Genomic DNA, 23,370 nt, shown 5'->3' with positions numbered 1-23,370 from the left:
TATGTGTGTGTGTGTGTGTGTGTGTGTGTGTGTGTGTGTGTGTGTGTGGTGTGTGTGTGTGTGTGTGTGTGTAATATTCATTCCTTGTTTATTTGGTATTTGTCTTTACATATTAAAATTATAAATATCTTCATCGAAAATCAATCAATCAAATGAACTATCAGCACATTAATAAACAGTGAAAGCTTTTAATCCCCTTTCAGTCTGGTTGTCTGTTTTATAAATCAGTTTTAGTTTTTCCTCATGCTTGAAGTTAAAAACATAAGAACCACTGACGGGTTCAGAGACTCAAGATCTGAGATCACCAGACCTTCTTCTGGACCTAGAACTGGGTTTGGCCTCCATCTAGTGGTGAAGCAGTAAAACTTCATCCACAGATCGTCTCATTTCCTGTTTTCTTCTCTTCTGTTTGTCTTCAGGATGACGATCCCCCTATTTGATGAAGACACCGGTCTGCTGCTGCTGGCTGGAACTGTAAGATCCATGAATTCTACTGAGGAGAGTCTGGGGTTTCTTAGAAATGTCCTTATTTTAGAAAGAGAAGCAGCTTTTTCAATGAAGATAACATTAAATGAAACTTGAGCCGCTCAAGAACCTCTGAATGTTTTCAGGGACGTTCTTGTGCCATTCAGGATGAATTTAGTTAGGAAATGTGAGTACACTGTAGGTTCTTGGTAAAGTTCAGGACAGTAGACTGTAGATTCTTGTTAAAGTTAAGTCAACTTTACCAATAATCTACAGTCTGCATATCTACACTAACGTTCAAAAGTTTGGGTTCATCCAGACAATTCCATGTTCTCCATGAAAACTCCCACTTTTATCCATGTGCTAACATAACCATCAATGAGCCTTTCAGCACCATTAGCTAACACAATGTAGCATTAGAACACAGGAGTGATGGTTGATGGAAATGTTCCTCTGTACCCCTATGGAGATATTCCATTAAAAATCAGCCGTTTACAGCTAGAATAGTCATTTACCACATTAACTATGTCTACACTGGATTTATCATTCATTTCATGCTATCTGCATCGGAAAAACGTGGTTTTCTTTCAACAATAAGGACATTTGTAAGTGACCCTAACAATAGAGTAGATATTCTGTAGATTCCACTTCTTGGCTGATAATCGTATTTTAGAGACAGTTTGTGGCTGGATGATGGTTTGTTTCGTCCTGCAGGGAGATTCTGTGATCGACTGTTTTGAAGTTTCTTCCTCCGAGCCGTTCCTCTCTCAAGGTAAAACCTGGTTTATTTTCTGCTGCTTCCTCTTTCTTCTTCTTCTTCTTCTCAGTGCCTTTTTAAAACCTTTTAAATCCCCAGTGAGCCACTGTCTGACGGATAACTCGACCCGAGGCGTCGCCATGGTCCCCAAGCTGGCGTTGGACGTCCTGTCCTGTGAAGTGATGCGAGTGCTGCAGCTGACGGACGACTGCATCGTTCCAATCAGCTATCAGGTCCCTCGCAAGGTGTGTAGCTGCTCCTCACCTGCAGAATCACTGGGCTGCTTTACTGTTTGAGTGCTCGTATGTGTTGAACGTGTTCGTTTCTGAGATAGAAGACAAACAACTTCTCACAGTTCAGGTTGTTCATTGATGTCTCTGATCACATGTCTCTGTCTGCACTGTTGTCATGGTAACCCAGTAACCCTGGTCTGTCCTCCAGCACTCAGGCCAGGAGTTCCATGAGGACCTCTACCCAGATACAGCAGGAACATCTCCAGCCATGTCTGCTGAAGAGTGGTGGAAGGGAGGGAACCAGCAGGTAACACATCTGCTCTGACATCACTCGTCCACATGTCCAGACCGCTCAGACAGGAAACTCTGTTTGTTTCCAGGTGGAGAAGGTCAGCCTCCATCCAGACAAAAGGCCCAAAGCAACGACCGTGAAGCAACAGCCGTGAAGAAGGAAGTGTCCAGTGAAGGGAGCAAGGAGGTGAGTTTCAGAATAAACCTGAGCTGATGTCTGCGGTGTCAGTGGACCAGTGAAGACCACCTTGTGTTCTCCAGGACCAGGCTCGTGGATGCTCCACATCCAGCAGTCCTCTCAGCTCGTCCAGCAGCAGCGCCGTCCCGTCCCGATCGCCCTCCTCCACCTCCGGACTGTCCTCAGGCTTTCTGCCCAGCCCCAGTCCCAGCCAGAGCGCCAAGGCCATCCAGAGCATGCTGGGTAAAAACACAACTTTTAGAGGAACCTCCTCACAGATGCAGCAGATTAACTTAAACTGATCTTTCACCAGGACCGTCCTCTAAGTTCCGTCACATCCAGGGAGCCGTGATGCACCGCGACACTCACATCACCAACATCCGCGGCCTCAACCTGACCACGCCCGGAGAGTGTGACGGCTTCTGTGTGAACCGGCAGCGAGTGGCCGTTCCCCTCGCCATCTCTGGAGGACAGATCGCCGTGTTTGAGGTACAGTTGATCAGCTGAGTGTCTGTTTGTCCTCATAGTTCTGACTCTGTGCTATAAGTGTCCGGTTGCTTCCTCAGCGCTCTCAGCCCGGCCGGCTGCCGGACACCGCTCTGCCCACCATCCAGAACTCCGTCAGCGTGGTCGACTTCTGCTGGGATCCCTTCGACTCCCACAGACTGGCTGTCGGTGAGTCGCTGCACCCACTGAGGATGTTCATGTCTGAGTTCCTGCTAACGTCTCCTCTCTGTCCTCTCCAGCTGGGGATGATGCTAAGATCCGGGTCTGGCAGGTCCCAGAAGGTGGACTGACAGAGACTCTGACTGAGCCGGAGCTCATCTTACAGGGTAGGACCAACAGAACCAGCTCAGGGTTTAGATTTCTAACTGTGATGAGACAGACTAATCCCTGAAGATGCTCTGACTCATCTTACACCCATCAGCCGTAACATGATGACCACCTGCTCACATTATGTTGGTCCCTTTATGCTGCTAAAACTACCCTGACCCAGTGGCACATGGACTCAGGACCTCTGATGTCCGTGGTACCAGTCCTCTACCACCATCCTGGTACCACAGAACTCTGGAGATGTTCTGTGGCACCAGGATGGTGGCAGTGGATTCAGTGGTTTCCAGGGGGACCTACCTCGATCAGCTGATCCTGGACCAGCCCACAGATGCCCAGTTGGATCTGGATCTGGGGAGTATGGAAGCCGGGTGAACAGTTTAGCTCTGTCGTGTTCCTCGGGTTCTCCTGAGCAGGTTCTGTGGTGTGTTGGGGGTGCATTGTCCTGCTGAGGGAGGAAACTGGCATCAAGGACTGCTGTTGCTACGGGGGGTGGATGGTTGGTGACCTGCAGAGTTTAGGAGGGTGGTTCATGTCAAACATCCTCATGAATGTCAGGACTGAAGGTTTCCCAGCAGAACGTTGGATCATAAGCAGATGATGGATGTTCTTCAGTGGTCAGAATGTTGGGGCTGATGGGTGGACATTCATGATACTCATCTGAAAACATCAGTCAGAGGAAATGAACAGGTCATCCAAGTATTGAGAGAACATCAGAGTATTCCAGAAACCCTTCCTGAAGGCTCCATGAGGAGTTCTCAGATGATGATGACAGACTAAAGTCTTCTGTACCTCCTGCAGGCCACACTGAGAAGATCTACTCCATTAAGTTCCACCCTCTGGCCAGTGGCCTCCTGGTGTCTTCATCCCACGATCTCTCAGTCCGGCTGTGGAGTCTGGAAAGTGGAGAACAGGTGAAGCTTCTCACTGGACACCAGGACCAGGTAGGTGACCAAGAACCCGGCGAGAACTGCAGAACTTCCATACGAGACTGAACTCAGAAAAGCTCTGAGTGTTTTAGATGCTTTTACTGACGAACCAGATAATTCTACTGGTCTGCAGACTCATGTTTCCTTCTACATTATTAAAGTTCATACATGAGCTAAAGGTTTAATATAATATGATATAATATAATATAAAATCTAGTATCTGGCCTGGTTCCTGTGCAGGTGTTTGGGTTGGCCTGGAGTCCTGACGGTCAGCTGCTGGCCACAGTCTGTAAGGACGGGAAAGTTCGTATCTATGATCCTCGTAAGTCCAGCGAACCTGTGCAGGTAAGAACAACATGATGTATATTATGGGATGGAAGCAGGCTCTGATTAGTGTTTCCTGTTCTATTTATAGGGTTTATTGTCAGTCCATTGGGATACTTTTAGGATTTGTTTTATAATATTTTTATCACCTAAATCAGTTTTATCTGATTTTGAATGTAAAAATGTGTATCTGGAGAGTATATATATATATTAATATTTAACATTTGTTTTATTGTACCTGGCTTATTATGGACTCTTATTTTATTTATGGTGCGGTTGTAGTTCCACCGGTGGGATGTTTGTCATCTTATTAAAACACAAGATCAGGTCTTTGGCTTGTGTTGGATGCAGTGAAACCACTAAACACTCTGAGACACAAACCGACTGAATGTAAAAGTTCTTCATTAGAATCCTCCTTTATGAAACCTTCTACTCTCTGTGTTGTTTAACAGACTGTTGCTGCTTCTTTAACACAAAAAGTCACTTACAGGAAACGCCGTGTTACAGAAAGCTAATCTTCTGTTTCCTGGTTCTCTGACCTCCAGGAGGGTCCGGGTCCGGAGGGCCACCGAGGGGCCCGGCTGGTCTGGGTCTGTGACGGAAGGTTTCTGCTGGTGTCAGGATTCAACAGGTACTGAGAGGATCTGCAGTCTGGTTCTTTACCTGAATGTTGTAGCTCCTACTGAGGAAAGAAGACCTTAGTCTGATGAATCCTGCAGAAGATCTGGTCCTGTCCTCTCTGCTCATTAAATCCATCTTGTCCTCCTCTCCAGTCGCAGTGAGAGAGTCCTGTACCTGTTCTCTGCCGACCACCTGTCCTCTGGAGCTGTAAGCAGCACACCTGTGAACGTCTCCCCCTCCACCCTCATCCCCTACTATGACCCTGACACCAGCATCCTCATCCTCACCGGGAAGGTAAAGATCTACAACGTTCTGGAGATGATTCTGCTGAAGCTCAAAAGCTGAAGCTGTTCTTCTTCTTCCAGGGCGACACCAGAGTCTACATCTACGAGCTGATCCCTGAAGAGCCCTACTTCATTGAATGCAGCAGTTTTAACTCTCCTGATCCTCATAAGGTACCAGCCTGGCTGTTAGATCCAGATCCAACACGTCTGGATCTACCAGGCTTCAGCAGGAGGAGCTTCATGTGTTTTTCTTCATGTCTTTTAGGTCTCTTAGACGCTGTTTCCTGTTTGTGTCTGCAGGGTTTGGCCTTCCTGCCCAAGACAGAGTGCAACGTTCGTGAGGTGGAGGTAGCTGTAGCGCTGATGCTAACTAAGAGCAGCATTGAGCCGGTGGCCTTCAGGGTGCCGAGGGTCAAGGTGAGCCAACTGCTCCACCTGGTGGGCAGACGGTAGCACTGCAGGCCTTCCTCAGGGCTGTAACTGAAGACTGTAAATGTGTTGGTCTGTCTGCAGAAAGAGTTCTTTCAGGACGACGTCTACTCAGACACGGTGGTCTGGTGGGAACCGGCTCTGACCGCCTCCTCCTGGCTGTCAGGATCCAACGGCCGACACAACAAGATGAGCCTGAAGCCTAAAGACATGACGCCAGGTCTGGATCAGTGTGTAGAGCAGTGAGGGCTCTGGAAGCCTCCTGAGATGTTTCTGATGCAGCTCTGTGTTTCCTCAGTGAGTGAAGCTCCCAAAGAGGCTCCGGTGAGGAAATACCTGCCGTCGTCTGTCTACCTGGAGGAGAAGACGGATGATCAGAAGAAGGAGGAGGTGAACTTCTAAAGCATGCAGTCCATCTCACAGTCTGTCATGTAGCATGCGTGTAACATGCATGTGAGGCAGTGAAGGTGTTGGTCTGATGTCTGCTCCTCTGTCGTCCAGCTGCTCAGCGCCATGGTGGCCAAGCTGGGGAACATGGACGAGCCGCTGCCTCAGGAGTCCTTCCAGGGCGTGGACGAAGACGAGTGGGTGAGTTACAGGACAGGAGCATCTTCTTCATCATCTAAACCCTCTGAGCTCCAAGCAGCTTCTCAGCAGCTTCGGTCCCATGTTTCTTCACTGTGGTTCATTTTTAAAGTCCTGCAGCTCTGTGGAACCAGAACATCCTGGAGAAGGAGAGAAAACATCTTCTGTGCAGGAGAAACTAAAGTCGAATTACTTTTTAAAATGTATTTTTCAGAAATTAAAGAAAAAAATGGAATCAACAAAGCCCACATCTTTAGGTTCCCTCAGTTGTTACCAGCAGTAGAGGAAACATGGTGATCATCTCCGGTCCAAACATCTGCTCTGTGGAAACAGTTCAGCCGAGAAGATCCAGAAGTTTCATCCTTTGACTTCTGGTCTAATGTCTGTATTATTTTCTGATGAGACAGAATCTAATCTGAGGGTTTGTTGAGTTTTCTGGCTAAATAGCAGATTTCAGATGATAACTTCAAGAGTCGTTGGAAAGTTAAAATTCCTTCTGTTTTTACAGATTTTGGCTCTGATAAATGATGACGTTAAATTTAGACGTACACTATTGTTCAAAAGTTTAGAGTCAATCAGAATGTCCTTATTTTTGAAAGAAAATCTTCTTTTTTCAGTGAAGATAACGGCTGGAGGTCTGTGGTTTTACCAACAAATGTAAATGCTGAGGCTCAGTTTACATCCCTGTGATTAAAGGGAAGAGGTTTGACTGGAATCTGGAAGCTGGAAATCATTTCTGGTAGTTTAGTTTTATCTCTGTGTAGATCCTCAGTTATCAGGTCATGGTGGTCGTAGGAGCTTCAGTAGAAACCAACTGGACTTCTCTGGTAGGTTCTTGGAGATGTTTCACCTACTGAGTGGCGAAACGTCTCCAAGAACCTACCAGTGAAGTCCAGTTGGTTTCTACTGAAGCTCCTGTGATTGAATCGTGTTGATATATTGTGAATACACACTATTATGAAGCCGTGGTAGAGTCGAGTGTAATTAGACGTTTTTCTGTTCTTCAGGACGACTAAAAACGTCGTTTTGGTGCCAACATCAGAGACGAGGAGACGTCCCAGATATCTACACACATCTCAGCTCACCGAAAACACAAAGATTAACGCACAATATTAGTATCCACATGATCCTGGTAACCTTCAGAATCCAGTCAGAAGATCTGGAATAAGTTCCTGTTTTGTGTTGTCAGAAAACATGTCAGTATTCACTTTACTAACACAAAAGTCCCCCTTCAAGAAGATCCAACGGCATGAATCAGTGTTTCTGGTCATTCAGAGTAACCTGCAGGTGATCTCAGCAATAAACCTTCAGCTCAGTGTCAGAAACCAACCATGAACATGGGTCCAGATGAGAACTTCAGCTTCTCTGTCTGCTGGTTTCCTCCTTAAGACCCTCTGGGTGTCCTGAGTATCTTCCTGTCTGCATGTCAGGATGTTCTGTGGTGAATTCTGGTGTAGAAAGCTGTTGTTGGTGTGAACCTTTACCTCCACGGTGGGACCACTGCTTGTATTTTGTACCGACCCATCATTTGAGTCACAACGTGTCTTCAGAAAATCGAACATGAAAACAGAAAGCAGACTTTCTGAGTAAGTTAACAGTGAATTTATGCAGCTGTTTAATGAACTTGTCTTCCTGTTGGTTCAGGTCAAACCCCTCAGAGGACAGCAGGGTCACCAGCCTCATGCTTGGACATGACCTGGACTTTCTTGTGACGTTAAGTTCATTCCTTTGTTCGCCAACATTAGACTAAAATGCCATTTGAACTGGATTTTGTTGCTGCATTTGTGCCAGTCAGATTTAATTGAATCTTTTGCCATCCAGGAATAATCTTAGAAGCAGAGATCAAAATGTTTTCATGCATCGAAGCCAAACCTCCTCTTCCTGGACTCTTTAGGAGACTCTGTAGACGTTTAGATGATCCATTCTTTCTTCTTTTCTTCGACCTTTGCTGGTGTTTGACTGTTTTGGGATATTTCTCTCTAAATGAGCTAATCTTCTTGTGTAATTTGAGCTGGTGGTCGGTAATCATGGTGTTGATTAAACGTTCAGTATTAATGCTCCTGTTGGGCAGGTGTTGTGTGAGTGTCTACTCTGTGATTCTCTAAAGTCGTACTTCTTGGATTGGATTATCTTGTGTAGAGAAAGAACTTTGTTTTTCTATGGTGTCTTAAACATTGTTTTGTTTCTGTCTTACCTCAGTAACGGTTTATGGATTTCTGCTTTATTGTCTTTGAATAAACACTTTTTGAACCAGTTTCAGTCTCTGTCAGATTTCCTGTCCGTCTCCAGATGGACGTAAACAGCAGCGGTTCTTTTCACCGTCCTGACTTTGGAGGACAATGTTCTGGACGCGCTGGTCAACGGGCCGATGTTCTGCTGCAGTTTATGATCATGAAAAGGTCAAAACTTTCACCAGCTTTGTGACAGAAACCCTCACAAAGGTGATAATGGAGCTCCAGTAGAGATGCTGTGAGTCAGTAGAACAAGGAGGACGTTTAATAAATATGTTCTTAGTTTTTACTTTCTATATTCATCTTAAAAGACCTTAAAGATCTGTATGTGTTTCTATTATCTGAGTTTTATGATAATCTCTCCTCAGTGAATCCAGTCTTTTTAAACCCATCCATGGTTTCCTGGTGAGCAGTGATCTGCTCAGCATTCATTGGAAATAAACATTTTTTATTATTCCTTAAATTCAAATGTTAAAATGTTTCTGTAAACTGGTCCAGTGATTTCCAAACCAACAGATGAAGGAATCTAACAGACAGGATCGAGTTTTCAGAGTTCAGCTTTTACATTTTTTTATGTAAATAAGACATTTATTTACGTTTATTTCTTTAACGAAGTGTATTCCAACATCCAGGACGTTGTTCCTGATGTCAGCTGTCAGAGTTACAGTCAGGGTAACTTCATGGTCAGTTTAGTATTAAAGCTGGTAGAACTTCTTACTTTTCTGTCATTTATTATCCTGTTTTACTTGTAGTAATGTGTCATATTTAGATCTTGTTTCTTTTTCTACCAGACATTTTCTTAATATTTTGCCATTTAGTTTTCTATTCTGAGCAATAACTGGCAAAAGAACTTCCTCCAGGATTAAACACAACAGAACCTGTTTATGGATCTTCTCCAGGTTGTTTTCTGCTGAATGGATCCTTCTGGTGGATTTACTCTCAGATGGATGTCTTTGGGACAGACTGGTGACCTGTCCAGGGTGTCCCCTGCCTTCACCTGAGTCAGCTGGGATAGACTCCAGCACCCCCCATGACCCTAGTGAGGATGAAGCGGTGTATAGAGGATGGATGGATGGATGGATGGATGTCTTTGGATAAAGGCTTCTGATAAATGAAACTATAGGATTGTATAAATTGTAATTAAGTTTAATCTTAAATTTATAATAACATAGATGTATGTACACACAGAACAACCTGTTCTTCTTGCATCTAAATCTTTACCTCTAATTATGAGACTGTGATTAGTTTTTAATGGCTTTTTTAGGATTTGTTTAGTAATATGGGTGTGATTGGACTAAAGCTGAAGCTACACCTTAAAACCTCAGAGTGATTCCTAATAAAAATGTTTGGGATGTCTGAAAATTTTTTTACACCACTGTAAATAAATCAATAAGGTAAAAGTATAAAAGTAGTGAAGTAAAATAAGGATAGAATAGAACAGAACAGTAAAAAAGTAAAGCTGGATCAAAATAAAATGTTCATCAGAATGTTGTATGATAATGCCTTATTGTTGCTGCTCAGCTTTAGGACCTTTCATCCCTGCAGCCTTGGATCTGATGGTAGCTGCTGTCTGCTACTTTTAGCCTCCAGCCGCCAGGGGGCGCTGTGACAAAACCACCGTCGGAACTGAGTCTTCTCCTGAACGCTGTCTTCTCGACGCTTCCTTGACCTTTGACCCTTTCAGTAACCTTCAGTGTGCATGTGAAACAGAACCAGGAGGAGGACAGAGATGGTATGGTTCATGAATTTATGTTTTTATTCTAGGGGGAACGGGACTCTGCAGCTAGCGCTAGCATTAGCATCAGCCGGTGAAGCTTCTATTGGCGTTAGTGGCAGCTGTTAGCATTAGCATTAGCCTGTACAGCAGCTGTTAGCATCAGCTGTTAGCATCCTGTCTCTGCCGCAGGTTGTTTCATAATGAAGCTGCTTCTTTAGATTCAGGAATGAACTGAAGTCAGTTTCCAGGTTTAACCTTCGTGTTTTCTGAACATCCTGAACTCTGCTCTGGTCCTCTAAGGGTCAAAACGAGCCTCTAAAATATAAATCTATATGGCTAAAATAGAGCAGCTTCATTGGATTTTAATCAGAAATCTGTTTAACATGAAGAACCAGCCTGTTAGCTTCACACACTTCATGAATGTCTGGTTTTCCTCTTCAGAGGCCAGAAAGACTGGATTTAACCTGCTCATTTTTATTACATAACACATAATTTATCTGCTTTCTTTACTACAGTAGAGGTTTAATGTCACTGTTATTGCTGCTGGATGTGTAAACATTATTTATTTAGCCAGAGATAGAACTTCTAGATCCTAAAAAAGAAACAGAAATGTGCAGAAAGTAGCTTTAAATGCATTTTGAAGAGAAACAACAGTGTTCTGTCCAGTAGAATGGAAAACTACAGAATACCCATCTTCTCTCTTTTCAATCATTGCTCTAAAACCAACAACAAGAACGTGAATAAGATAAAATAATGGGTACAAAACAAAGCTTTAGGGAAGGTAAATGAATGCCAAGTTTAAAAAGGTCATTTCGGGGGTTTTCTCTGCTGTTCAACACCGAAGAGGACAACAGGAGGGTTAGTGAAGGACTTCCTGTTTGAACTGAACCACAGGATGTTTCTGAGATGAACTCTGTCTCCTCTGCAGGCTAAATATCTGGCTCAGATCATTGTCATGGGGGTTCAGGTGGTCGGACGGGCGTTTGCTCGAGCTCTACAGCAAGAATATGCAGGTAAGAACCGCTGACAGGAAGTTCAGACACATGGTGGAGTTATGCTGGTCCTGGATCAGTCCAGATGTTCATCAGCTGCTCAGAATCCTCCTCACACCTGGAGGGCTGTACAGGTAACTCAGCAATGTAAGACAGATTTACCTGTTCAGGTACGTGTTCAGTCCTCGTTGAATCAGAGCAGCAGAGTTTCCTGGTGATGAGTTCTTTAACGGTTTCAGTGATTTTACAGCAGTAGTTTGAAAACTGATAATAATTAATAATATATTAAATGCGTTCAGAGGTCTGTGTGTTAAATCACGTCTAAGTCTGTGAATCTGGCTCTAAAAATGATTAGAATATTGGGATTCTTCTCTGAAAACAGTTGCTAACAATTTATTGGTGTAGGCCTCTTAAATCTTTAACTTTTTCCTTTTCCTTCGTAGTTGTTGATGTGAATACTTTATTTACAGGAAGTGATCAGCGTTTCAGATGATTTTAGGACTTTTCATCTCTCAGACTGTTGGAGGAAAATATGTGACTGTGATTAAGATTTTCGATCTCATTTAGTTCAGTGAGTAGATTTCATAAATTTGAAGGAGAAGGCGGACTATAAAACCATGAAGATGATCCATTAGAGAACAGGAAAAGACAAAGTTTGACCAGCATCTCCTTAGAAGCTCCAGTTTAAATGACATCAAATAAACAGACTGAGGATGAATGACAGGAAAACATGCAGCAGATTTTAATGTGACCTGATGATGGACAGTAAGGAGTCAGAGTCTGAGCCTCCATGATGGATCCAGTCACCTTCATCCTTCAGAGTCACTTTTTGTGTGTCCTGATGTGTTACAGATGTGGACTGAATTTTCCTAACATTCCAGGGGGCGCTGTTGAGCTGTTTTGGCAGCCATGAGAGTCATTCCCCTAAAATAGCAGATTTATCACCGGTCCTGATGTGTGCAAAGTTTCACGTGTTTTCAAGCATGTTTAAGACAAGTCCTTTATTTCTCCCCACACCAGGGGAAGTTCACATTGTCCCAGCAGCAATAAACGCAGTAATAGAAATAAAATAATTATAAAAATAGTAGTAATAATATTTACAGTATGTACAGGGATGAGAAATGAGGATGGATTATTACAGTACTGACACACTGTGAGACAATGCAACAAAGTGGCTGGAAAAAAAAAGTTTAAAAATGTCTGTGCAAATTATTCTGGTTTGGGGTGATATGATGTAATCCAGTTTATGTTAACAGCAGCCAGTGATGCTGATGTTGTTCAGTCTGACAGCAGATGGGATGAAGGACCTGTGATAGCTCCTTCTTCAGGGTGGGTGTCTCAGTCTGCTGCTGAAGGACCTGCTTAGAGACTCCACAGTGTCATGCAGTGATGAGAGGGGTTGTCCCTGATGGATGTGAGCTTTGCCAACATCCTCCTCTATGGAGTCCAGGGAACAGTCCAGCACAGAACCGGTCCTCCAGTCTGTTCAGTCTCTTTCTGTCCCTTTCAGAGCTCCCTGCTCCCCAGCAGACCACTGCATAGAAAACAGCAGATGCTACCACAGAGTCCTGCTCACTCCAAAGGACCTCAGTCTCCTCAGCAGGTGGAGACGACTTTGGTCCTTCTTGTACAGGACCTCTGTGTTGTGTGACCAGTCCAGTTTGTTGTTGAGGTGAACACCCAGGTATTTGTATGAGTCCACTATCTCAATGTCCAAACCCTGGATGTTCACCGGTGCAGGCTGAGGTGTCCTCCTCCTGCAGAAGTCGATGGTCATCTCCTTGGTCTTACTGGCGTTGAGCTGCAGATGGTTTCTCTCACACCAGTCGACAAAGTCAGAGATGACTGTCCTGAAGCGTCAAAAATGTGTTTCTTTGAAGAAAGTCTAATAATAAACTTGTTGCTTCTAACCGTTCTAACGGTTCTAAAGGGTTCTAACGGTGCTTTGGTGCTCAGACCGTAATAAGGACACCTGGTCCACTAGATCTACTGATTGGATAATGTAAATGGAGACCTTCATGGTTGGTCTTTGTTCAGCAGTAATCAGGATGTCTGAACGTTGTTTAATGATGTCTTCTTGGTGCTGCTCCGTGTTAAGGAGCGTTCCATCCCTCCATGTCTCAGAACCTTCTGTCTTTCTGTCGTATTTGCAGCCAGTCAAGCTGCAGCTCGGGCCAGAGGAGCTGCAGGTCAGCAGTCGGCTGCAGCGTCCAGCATCACGGGGATGAGCCTTCAGGAGGCCCAGCAGATCCTCAACGTGTCCACACTCACCCCCGAGGAGATCCAGAAGGTACCAGAGTCATCAGGAGCTCTGTAGACCTTTCTGTGGGATCATAAATGAGTATTAATCTGATGTCACACACAAACAGTCTCTGCTGGGCTTGTTTCTGTGCTTTAGTGTAAATTTATCCTCTAATCCTGTTCCACTCAGTGTATTAGTGCATTATTATTCCTCATTTATTAAATCACAGCTGAACTCTGATTTCTAACCACTAACATTCCTGTTGAAGCTCTTTGTTTCACAGCAGCTGCAGGAAAGCATTCAGATGAACTCATTTATTACCGAACATGTTAATTAGTTGTGAGTTTCCTTCAGTAAAAACGGGATCTAATAATCAGCTGGGATGTTCCACATGTGATTCTGTATTAACGGTTACCAGAGCAGGATGTTTGCTGTTAGTCTGACAACGTGTTCCTCTGACAGAACTACGATCACCTGTTTAAAGTCAACGACAAGTCAGTGGGAGGTTCCTTCTACCTCCAGTCCAAAGTAAGTCTGTCTTCACACGATGTCCACTTTTAAACCTGTTTGTTTATTTATTTATTGTTTATTTAATAGGGACCAGTGTATACAATAAACATGTATAACACTATGACATTTATAGCCAGAGCTAATTTGCAAAGTCCGTCCCTAGAAGGGCTTTTACAGAAGAGAGAAAGAAAACAAACAAACAAAACAACAACATTAATGCATCGCCTCATAAAGCTAATATAGAAATAGGAACTCTTCAGACCATATAATCAGAAAATAGAGCTTCAGACATTATTGTTGGCCAGCAAAGTGTGATTGTTGAGTCTGAAACGCTCCCTGTAGGATCTGATGGACGAAACAAGCAGAGATTTAGATTTAGAATAAAAGATGGCTCCCAGTTATTGTTCTGAAGCGACGACGCTGTTGTTATTTTCATTAAAATAAAATGTTTGAATGGTTCAGTAAGTTCCTGTGGAGCTGCAGCAGCGTGTTTTCAACATTTACAGCTTTATTTCTTCATTTAAAGTAAAGATATGTGTTAAAACTGTTGATTTTATGGTTTAAAATCTGCTTACCGTAAAAGAAAAAACCTTTAAAAAACTGTTTTACTGGAAAGTTTTCATGAAAATCCTGATAAAATATAGTTTGTGTGACTTTTTATAAATATTGCAGCATGTTTCCATCATTAGCACAACAGATAGTGTGTTTAATATTTTAGCTGTTTGAATGAGGAAATGAGCCGAACTAGCAGGCTTCATGAAAAGTAGATGGAAGAAGAGACGTCCAGCAGGTCAGGAGCAGATACTTCCTCTGGCATGGACCTTATCATGAAACACACTGTAGGAAGGAAGAACCTGATGTGAACGCTTTAATAATCATCAAGGAGTGTTTCCTGCTTTGGTCCGTCCTGTGGAACGTCTACATTCTATTCAGCTCATATTCTCTCATCTAACTGTTTTGACCTTCAAAACAAACCTAAATATTTAGTTTTTGTGTTGACCCATGGTGTAAAAGGAGCTGTGAGAGTTGTTGCCGTTAGTCTGTACCTCCTGTAGCAGGACTGAGCTCTGTTAGCGTTTCTTACAGCGTCCTCCTCTCATCTCCAGGTGGTTCGAGCTAAAGAGCGTCTGGACGAGGAGCTGAACATTCAGACACGACAAGAAAAACAGGACAGCTCAGAAACATGAAGTCATGCTCGCCTTCCCCCTCCCTCTGTAAATTATAACCCATTAAAAGACTTTTCTCTAGTCGGGACTTTCTAGATTTTTTTCTCCAGTTAATTTATTTACAGGACAGGAAACAGCAGCGACACTTTTTGTTCCTCTTCTGTGTTTATACACCGTTCAAAGGTTTAGGCTCACTGAGAAATGTCTTTATTGTTCAAAGAAAAGCAGTTTTTTATCAATGAACATAACATTAAATGAATGATAAATCCAGTGTAGACATTGTTAATGTGGTAAATGACTATTGTAGCTGTAAACAGCTGATTTTAATGGAATATCTCCATAGGGGTACAGAGGAACATTTCCAGCAACCATCACTCCTGTGTTCTAATGCTACATTGTGTTAGCTAATGGTGCTGAAAGGCTCATTGATGGTTAGAAAACCCTTGTAGTTCCCTTGTAGTTATGTTAGAACATGGATAAAAGTGGGAGTTTTCATATAAAACTTGGAATTATCTGGATGAACCCCAACTTTTGAACAGCAGTGTATACACTGTAAAAACTTTGTTGGAGCTGATTCTGATCTTTCAGAAGAAAAAGCTGCTTTTCCTTCAGACTTTTCAGGAAATTATTCTGTTTTTTTCTGCTGTTTATATATTTATTATCTGTGATTATTTCATTATTGTAAAAGCTGTCAGTGGAAGACGTTCCAGAATATCATGCAGGTCTCCTTAAATCAAGTTGTAGAACCTAAAGATCACCTCAGATTATCACCTCTGAGGCTGTAAACATGTTTAGGCCGTAATACGACCCTGAGATAGGCCGATGCTGTTGGTTATGATTAGATATTATCTTGTTGACGTTCTTCGGCAGATGAGTTGCCTCCATATTGGTCTGTGATCTAATTCTGACCTTCCAACTAGAACATAAAGCCCAGCCCGTTGCTTGTATGAACTGCTGCTCCGTCGGTGTCAGTAAACCTGAAAACAACCGAAACCATCCGAGTCTCCAGAGTCTGTTCTCCTCTTTCTCTGGACATCACAGAGTTCCTCACACATATTCCTCATTCATGTTGATGAAGGTGATGTGAAGTGTTGTGAATCTACATATACTTGGTCCAGAAATGAAAACACACGTATCAAATGCAGCTTTATTAAACGTTTTTGTTTCATTGACATTATTATCAATATCGTAATAAAATTCCTATAAAACAGGAGAACGCCGCTATGTTGTACCAATTGGAGACTTTTACAACTCTAAAGTTCTGCATGTTCAACCACAGAACACGTCGCAGGAAAAATATATTTTCATATAATATTTTTTCATATAGTGTATAACTTCTATATTTACCTATAGTAAAAAGGCACTTGGAAAAATTAAAATACTGACATAATATCTCACAAATGTGCAAAAACGTAACTTGGAACTGGCCTAGCGTGGCCTTAGTCTCGTCATTAACCCTTTGTGCTGACAGCTGACAGGTTTAGCGTCCTGGAGGGTTTCACTTCCACCTCCAGGAGCCCGTACCACCTCTACAATGTTAGATGAAAAAATAAGACTTTAATCAGACATTTTAGCCACTGAGGAGCATTTTTTTTCTGTATATATATAATTATTCTCGGTTCCCAATCAGCTGCTGAATGACATGATGACATCCCCAGATCTAAAAGTGCAGTGTGTTCCAGGCTGAGCTCAAAGGGTTAATGGATCAGTCAGCTTATTTAACGTTTAAATGTGGACCCCGCTGGGATCCGTGTCGTTCAGAGTTCTGCCGTCATGCCGAGTCTCTGTCCCTGGCTTCGACCAGCAGAGGAGAGACAGACGGGGAGGAGGAAGAGGTTTCACTGTTGCCATGGAAACCGTCTCTAGCCTACTTAACACCTGTTTCTGATGACATCACACGCCAGGATCGTCCACTCAGAGCGAGCGGTCCCAGAGGTAATGAGGACTGTGAATTAGGCACAGGTATTGTGGTTATCTTCAGTGTTTCTGTGAATGAGGCCGTTAGCCCCGGTCCAAAGCTTTTCGTGGCCGGGAGGTGGGGGAGTTGAGCCTTTTGGGTTTAATCTATAAAAAAAGGGAAAGAAAAAAAGCCGGGGAGGGCAGACAGAGTTCAGTGGCCTAGTTTCCCGGGCCGGTGTGAGCGCTGGGCAGCCGCTGACTTCAGAGCTGAGGCTGTTTGCTGGAGAGGCATCCAGATGGAGAGCTGCTGCCTCTCTGGGCCGCCGTCCATCCTCCACCATTCAGCATTCAGCTCTCACCCAGCACTGCCCTCCATTTCACAGCGGGAACAACCTCTCTATGCCTGAGAAGAGCCTCAGATCCAAACCAACCCCCAGATAATTTAGAGTTAGAGAACTTACTAGGAAATGATTTAACACAGATGTGATTGTCGTGTAGGAATGTGATGTCATTTGGTCCAATGGATGTGAAATGAAACCCATTTTACTCCCAAGAGCAGCGGTTCCAACCAATGAGGCTCCTGACCCTGAAAGCAAACCAACATCTTCTGTTCTTATAACCTGGAATCAACGTCTAGACCTGGTTTGGACGTATTATAGATCATTAGATCAGCCAGTCTGTCATTTCTACTAACATTGTTTAACACTACACTGCTGTTCAGAAGATTAAAATCACTTAGAAATGTCCTTATTGCTCAAACAAAAGCGTTTTTTTCACTGAAGATGACATTAAATGAATGATAAATCCACTGTAGACATTGTTAATGTGGTAAATGACTATTCTATCTGGAAACAGCTGATTTTTAATGGAATATCTCCATAGGGGTACAGAGGAACATTTCCAGCAACCATCACTCCTGTGTTCTAATGCTACATTGTGTTAGCTAATGGTGCTGAAAGGCTCATTGATGGTTAGAAAACCCTTGTGCAGTTATGTTAGCACATGGATAAAAGTGGGAGTTTACATGGAAGATATTAAATTGTCAGGATGACCCCAGAATTTTGAAGGGTATTGTAGATATATAGACTTCAGATTCTTGGTAAAGTTGAGGACTGCAAAACTCTCTTTCAAGTGTTTTGCAGTCCTCAACTTTACCAAGAATCTACGGCCTACTAGCTTGAACTTCACCAAGAATCTACTAACATTTCCTAATTAAACTCATCTTGAAGGACACATGAAAAACCTCCAAAGGTTCTTGAGGTGTTTCAGTTGAAGCCAAACTGTCCTATAAACATGTAGGAGGACACCAGAATCAGCAGGATTCATCTCTAAGTGGCATTCAGCAGTAATTCATCCTGTTGTTGAGATATTTCCACCAAACCTGGGGCTGACCAGCTGACTAATCTGTCCATTCAGTGAGCCAGCACGACTAAAACACCTCATCTACTGCAGATTACCCCTCAGACTTTTCTTTGGACCCCTTTGGCATCCCAAACCCCAGATTGAGAACCGCTGCCCCTGGACGTCCACCCAAACCTTCCTCTCTTCAACCCTTTTGACAGACTCGTCCTCGACAGCAGAAAGCTGATAGCAGAGCAGAAACACAAGAAGCAAGTTCAACATCAGGAATCAATGTCTCGTCTGAACAACAGCGAAAAACAACAACAGAAACAGGAAACAGCGACCAGTGAAGCCTGAGACCGGCAGTGATAAACCAGATGTGGAGAGGAGGGATGGGGACGAAGGGAGAATTGAGTCTCTTGAGGGGAAGTTCCTTGTGTTCTGATGATCCTCTCCTCCTCCTCCTCCTGACAGCATCAGAACAATAAAACCGTCTCAGAAACACGCTAACGAACAGAGCTTGTAAGTGCATGTTGATGCTAATCGAACCATGAGAAGAAGTTTCCCAGAAGTCTTTTTTTGTAGTTTTTTCTCTTTTTTGCCCCTTTGGACAGAATAAAATGAGGCAGTTTGCAATAGTGTGGTTTCCCAGTCAGTCCAGCTGTTTGTGGCTCTGAGAGCGTCGCCCCTGGTGGACAGAACGTCGCCCTCTACAGTGATTTTTGGCACAGCAGGAGACTCGCTGGACATGGGACAACACTGACGGAGCTGAACTAGACTTCCACTGTACAACCAGCTGTTTTTCACAGCTGGTCGTGGGTCGGGTTACTGTAAAAGTACAACAGCGTCGTGTTTGTCGCCACAGAGGTCCTTTCATGCACAAACCGGCTCCGTTGATTCAACCACGGGAAGCAGGCGGAGCCAAACAGTGCTGGTTCTGTAGACGACAGGACGCCGTGTCCCAACAGGGGGGAGTCGGACTCACCAGGGCCTGAACAGGAAGTGATGTCGCTGCCAGGTGATGGAACACCTGCACAGCTGGAACACATTCTGGTGGACTCGGCTGGTCTGTGGGGTCTCCTTCCCCAGACTGGGAACAGATTGTCAAAGTGCTCGTTCTGGAGGAGCTGAGAGGTTAGCAGCAGGTTTGAGGTTTCACTTCTAGAACCAGGAGATAGATTAAGTGCTGTGTTTAGTTGACAGGCTGAGCTCACTTGCTTTGGTTCGGCAAGTTTGTCTGAATCGTATTAATCACAGCAGCCTGTGAAAAATAGGTCGTAACTTGTAAATGATCTGAGAATGTTCCTGCTTCGTGCTCATTAGTCTAAGTGTGAGTGTGTCATTCATGGCCTCTCTAAGCTGGAGGCACCGTCAGAGGTCAGTCATTAAATAGTTCTGGAGGAATCAGAGCTCTGAGACCGTCACGTTCACGGTCCTCGTCCACAGAACCACAAACAGGAATGAATGAAGTAGAAAAGGAGCCTGGAAGGCCTTGAGACAGAAACACAGAAAGAGTTCTTGGGCCCAACGAGAGGCTCGCGTTCAGTTCAGTCCTTTCTGTTTTCTCTTTTTACAAACGCCACAAAACATCGCCTGGATTTGATTGTGCAAACCAATCCCTGTCACCTCTGACTCCAAATACGCCCCAAACCCCCCATAACCCTCTATAACCCCCTAATACCCCCAATACCCGCCTATTAACCACCTATAACCCCCTATATCGCCCCCTGAGCTCTTCTGGAATGTGTGTGTTAGTGTGTGTGTTGGTGTGTGTATTTGTGTGTGTGTGCTGGTGTGTGTAGGTGTGTGTTAGTGTGTGTGTGTGTGTTAGTGTGTGTGTTAGTGTGTGTTGGTGTGTGTGCTGGTGTGTGTAGGTGTGTGTTAGTGTGTGTGTTAGCGTGTGTTGGTGTGTGTGTGTTAGTTGACCACAGCTGGCTTCAGCACCACCGTTCCAGGGGGGATGACCACCCAGGACAGGGGATCCTGAGGGCCCCCGGTGGAGAGGTTCAGGACTCCCCCAGCCCCGTTCTCAGCCTCCTCTCCTCGGGGCTTCTTGGCTGGGTGGTTCTGGCCCCGGCGCTCCGCCCCCCCCAGGACCGGCACTATGGGGAGGCCCAGGGAGGAGGAGGGGAAGGCCGGGGACAGCAGGGGAGCCTTGGCCAGGCCCAGCGGGGGGCCACTGAAGGATAGGATGGACGTCCCTCCCAGGCCGGCCGGAGGGGAGTTGGGGCACCCCAGCGTGCTGAGGTCCAGGGGCCGAGGACTGAGGGGGGACAGGGGCAGACCCCCGCCAAGGCCCTGCAGAGCGTGGCCCCCCAGCAGAGCGGCCGCGGCCCCTGGGATGATGATGTGGGCCCCGCTGACGTAGGACAGCTCTGAATCCTTCCCTCCAGAGCTCTGGCCCTTCAGCAGCGAGCCCACCCCCCCTGGGGAGCCCTGCTCCTGGACCACAAAGTGTCCGTGGGCCTTGATGTGCTTCCGCAGGGAGCTGGGGTCCGTGTAGCGCTTCAGGCAGCCCACCATCTTGCAGTAGTAGGGCTTGTCCACGTAGTGAGTGCGGGTGTGTTTGAAGCGGTCGCTGGAGTTGGAGTAGCGCTTGTTGCAGCCCTCGTAAGGACAGATGTAGGGCTTCTCACCTGGAGGACACAGACCACACAGACATCAATCCCCAGAACCAGAATCTTCTAACGTCTTCAGGCTGCTGTCCACTGACCTGTGTGGGAGCGGTTGTGTATCTTGAGGTTCTCCAGCCGTGAGAAGCTCTTGTTGCAGGTGGGGCAGCGGTGGGGTTTCTCGTTGGTGTGGGTTCGGATGTGGATCAGCATCTTGTACCTGCAGCAAAACAAGAAATCAAACTCAGCAGCCAGGTCTGAATGTTCTCCCCTTAAACCTGACAGGAGGAGGATCTACCTGGCGTTGAAGCCCCTCCCTTTGCGAGCGCAGCCCTCCCAGTGGCAGCAGTACCCAGAGTCCTTCTCAGGTTTGACGTGGAAGTCGTTGACGTGGTCCACCAGGTCTTGTAGGGAGTCGAACAGCAGATGGCACTAAGGACATAAGAGGTTCAGTCAGCTGATCTTCTATAGCATCTTAAAGAATAACTTCTGTCTGAGCTTCACCTTCTTCCAGCGGCAGGCCAGCTGTTCGTCTGCTGAGAGGTCTGGAGAGGATCTCTTGTCGCTGGTCTGGGTGATGAACATGGAGGAGGGCAGGTGGAGTCCAGACCCGGCTCCGATCGGCACAAAGAACTGGAAGGCTTGAGAGATGTTCTGATGAACAGAGAAAAGAAGTTTTTATCACCTCCTGTTCACTAAAACACAGGTTAAAGTGAAGAAAGATCCTAAAATCAGAAATGAGAAGATGAGAGCTTTAAACCCAGAGACCTGCCTGTGGACCAGCGGTCTGTCTGATCATTAGAGGACAGAGTCTGATCCTCCAATCACTGAGTGCTACAAACCTCCAGACATCCATGAGCTCAGCAGGAATCTCCACAAGAACCTCAGAGCCGAAGCACCAACACAAGAACTGAGACACGAGTCTGAGAACAACGGAGCTCTCTGATTGGACGGGAGGATCTCAGATCTTCAGCCATGATGGAAACATGTCTGTGACAGATTTCATCAAATGAGACCAACTCAGGAACGGAGAGACCAGAGTCCCTGTGTCTATGAGTCAGAGTTCTGTCTGTCCACAGGGGACGAGGGTTTAGTGGTGGACTAAGAGGGACTAGAGGGACTCAGAGGGAGTCAGAGGGACTAGAGGGACTAGAGGGACTCAGAGGGACTAGAGGGACTAAAGGGACTCAGAGGGACTAGAGGGTCTCAGAGGGAGTAGAAGGACTCAGAGGGAGTAGAGGGACTCAGAGGGACTAGGAGGACTAGAGGGACTCAGAGGGACTAGAGACACTCAAAGGGACTCAGAGGGACTCGAGGGACTAGAGACACTCAGAGGGACTAGAGGGACTAAGAGGGACTAGAGGGACTCAGAGGGACTCAGAGGGAGTAGAGGGACTCAGAGGGACTAGAAGGACTAGAGGGTCTCAGAGGGAGTAGAGGGACTCAGAGGGACTAGAAGGACTAGAGGGACTAAGAGGGAGTAGAGGGACTCAGAGGGACTAGAAGGACTAGAGGGACTAAGAGGGACTAGAGACACTCAGAGGGACTCAGAGGGACTAGAGGGACTCAGAGGGACTAGAGACACTCAGAGGGACTCAGAGGGACTAGAGACACTCAGAGGGACTAGAGACACTCAGAGGGACTCAGAGGGACTAGAGGGACCCAGAGGGACTAGAGACACTCAGAGGGACTCAGAGGGACTAGAGGGACTCAGAGGGACTAGAGACACTCAGAGGGACTAGAGGGACTAGAGGGACTGGGGGCACAGGAGGTGTTTGATGAGAACTGCCCCCCAGTGAGACCTGATCTGCTGGGACAGGGGGGACCACCAGACCCAGACCTGGTCCTGTCCTGGACCTGGTCCTGCCTCTGGTCCTACTACCAGAGGAGAACACCTGGTGAGGTGTCTGTCGGGTTGTACTCACCCCTGATTGGACGTAGTTGCCGTTGGTGGTTTCTGGAGAGCTGGGCGTGTGGCGGGAGGACGGGGACATGCTGAGGTCCACCGCTGGGGGGGTGGGGGTTTCTGTCCGGTCATGAGGAACCACCTGCATACCTGAGAACACACACACCTGTTGGAGAGACGTCTCACTGGAGACCTGAGGAGAGAAGCTGGTTTTGCTTTTTATTAACAAAAAGTGAATAAATTAGTGTCCAACATGAGGCCCGCAGGCCAAAACCGGTCCTCCAGAGGGTCCAATCCGGCCCTCAAAGTGTAAAAATTACAGAGAAGACATTAACTGCAGATTATAAATTTGTAAAACTATAAATTTAAAATCATTTCTTGACCATGACAAGCTGTTTGGATCATAAAATAAAATACCAGATTGTTCTTTGTTCTTTTGTCATTTTGTGTCTCACTTTTGTAATATTTTGTCTCATTTCTGTTGTTTTTTGTCTCGTTGTTTGTCCAATTTTTTGTCGCTTTATAACTTTTTTGTTAAATATTTTGTCTCTGGTTTCGTGTCTTGTTTTTGTTGGTTTTTATCTTTTTTATCTGACTGTTGTGGTTCTGATCCTCCAGTAAATCCTCCATGGTTCAGTTCCAGGTGACTAAATGTTGTGTTCCTTTGTAGACACTCTGTGATCTGGAAGTTGTAATGAGGAAATGATAAACTGAGGATGAATGTTGATCAAACAAAATTTATTTTTCTTGAGAAATTCCAGGTTGTTCATGATGTTTTGTAAAAAGATCATTCTTTAATGTGAACATTTCTGCAGTAAAGCAAAGGA

The 23,370-nt window shown here is 45.2% G+C and overlaps 2 protein-coding genes across 3 annotated transcripts in view; one reads left to right on the top strand and one right to left on the bottom strand.

The window, feature by feature from the left end:
• Positions 1 to 14,866, top strand: part of coro7 (coronin 7) — a 109,184-nt gene extending 94,318 nt beyond the window's left edge. The window contains 23 exon segments of the mRNA XM_051941223.1: positions 420 to 474; positions 1,180 to 1,237; positions 1,322 to 1,467; positions 1,664 to 1,762; positions 1,836 to 1,896; positions 1,899 to 1,933; positions 2,008 to 2,167; positions 2,238 to 2,413; positions 2,491 to 2,599; positions 2,671 to 2,757; positions 3,557 to 3,699; positions 3,925 to 4,029; positions 4,554 to 4,639; positions 4,782 to 4,923; positions 4,995 to 5,084; positions 5,214 to 5,330; positions 5,427 to 5,562; positions 5,641 to 5,732; positions 5,844 to 5,930; positions 10,804 to 10,888; positions 13,021 to 13,157; positions 13,572 to 13,637; positions 14,726 to 14,866. Coding sequence (XP_051797183.1) covers positions 420 to 474; positions 1,180 to 1,237; positions 1,322 to 1,467; positions 1,664 to 1,762; positions 1,836 to 1,896; positions 1,899 to 1,933; positions 2,008 to 2,167; positions 2,238 to 2,413; positions 2,491 to 2,599; positions 2,671 to 2,757; positions 3,557 to 3,699; positions 3,925 to 4,029; positions 4,554 to 4,639; positions 4,782 to 4,923; positions 4,995 to 5,084; positions 5,214 to 5,330; positions 5,427 to 5,562; positions 5,641 to 5,732; positions 5,844 to 5,930; positions 10,804 to 10,888; positions 13,021 to 13,157; positions 13,572 to 13,637; positions 14,726 to 14,806 — 2,353 coding nt within the window. The 3' untranslated portion in view covers positions 14,807 to 14,866.
• A 1,052-nt stretch (positions 14,867 to 15,918) lies between these two features.
• glis2b (GLIS family zinc finger 2b) overlaps positions 15,919 to 23,370 on the bottom strand; it is a 33,317-nt gene continuing 25,865 nt past the window's right edge. For both annotated transcript variants that reach the window (XM_022195341.2, XM_022195342.2), the window contains exons 3-7: positions 22,563 to 22,693; positions 21,142 to 21,291; positions 20,936 to 21,069; positions 20,739 to 20,857; positions 15,919 to 20,661 (exon numbers count right to left, since the gene is read on the bottom strand). In XM_022195341.2, coding sequence (XP_022051033.1) covers positions 19,943 to 20,661; positions 20,739 to 20,857; positions 20,936 to 21,069; positions 21,142 to 21,291; positions 22,563 to 22,693 — 1,253 coding nt within the window. In that variant the 3' untranslated portion in view covers positions 15,919 to 19,942. The remainder of the gene's footprint in view (positions 20,662 to 20,738; positions 20,858 to 20,935; positions 21,070 to 21,141; positions 21,292 to 22,562; positions 22,694 to 23,370) is intronic.

The sequence above is a fragment of the Acanthochromis polyacanthus genome, chromosome 21 (assembly GCF_021347895.1).
Source record: "Acanthochromis polyacanthus isolate Apoly-LR-REF ecotype Palm Island chromosome 21, KAUST_Apoly_ChrSc, whole genome shotgun sequence".
NCBI classification, from domain to species: domain Eukaryota; kingdom Metazoa; phylum Chordata; class Actinopteri; family Pomacentridae; genus Acanthochromis; species Acanthochromis polyacanthus.
Note: the sequence above shows the minus strand (reverse complement) of the source record. Positions and strands in the feature narration are given on the sequence as shown.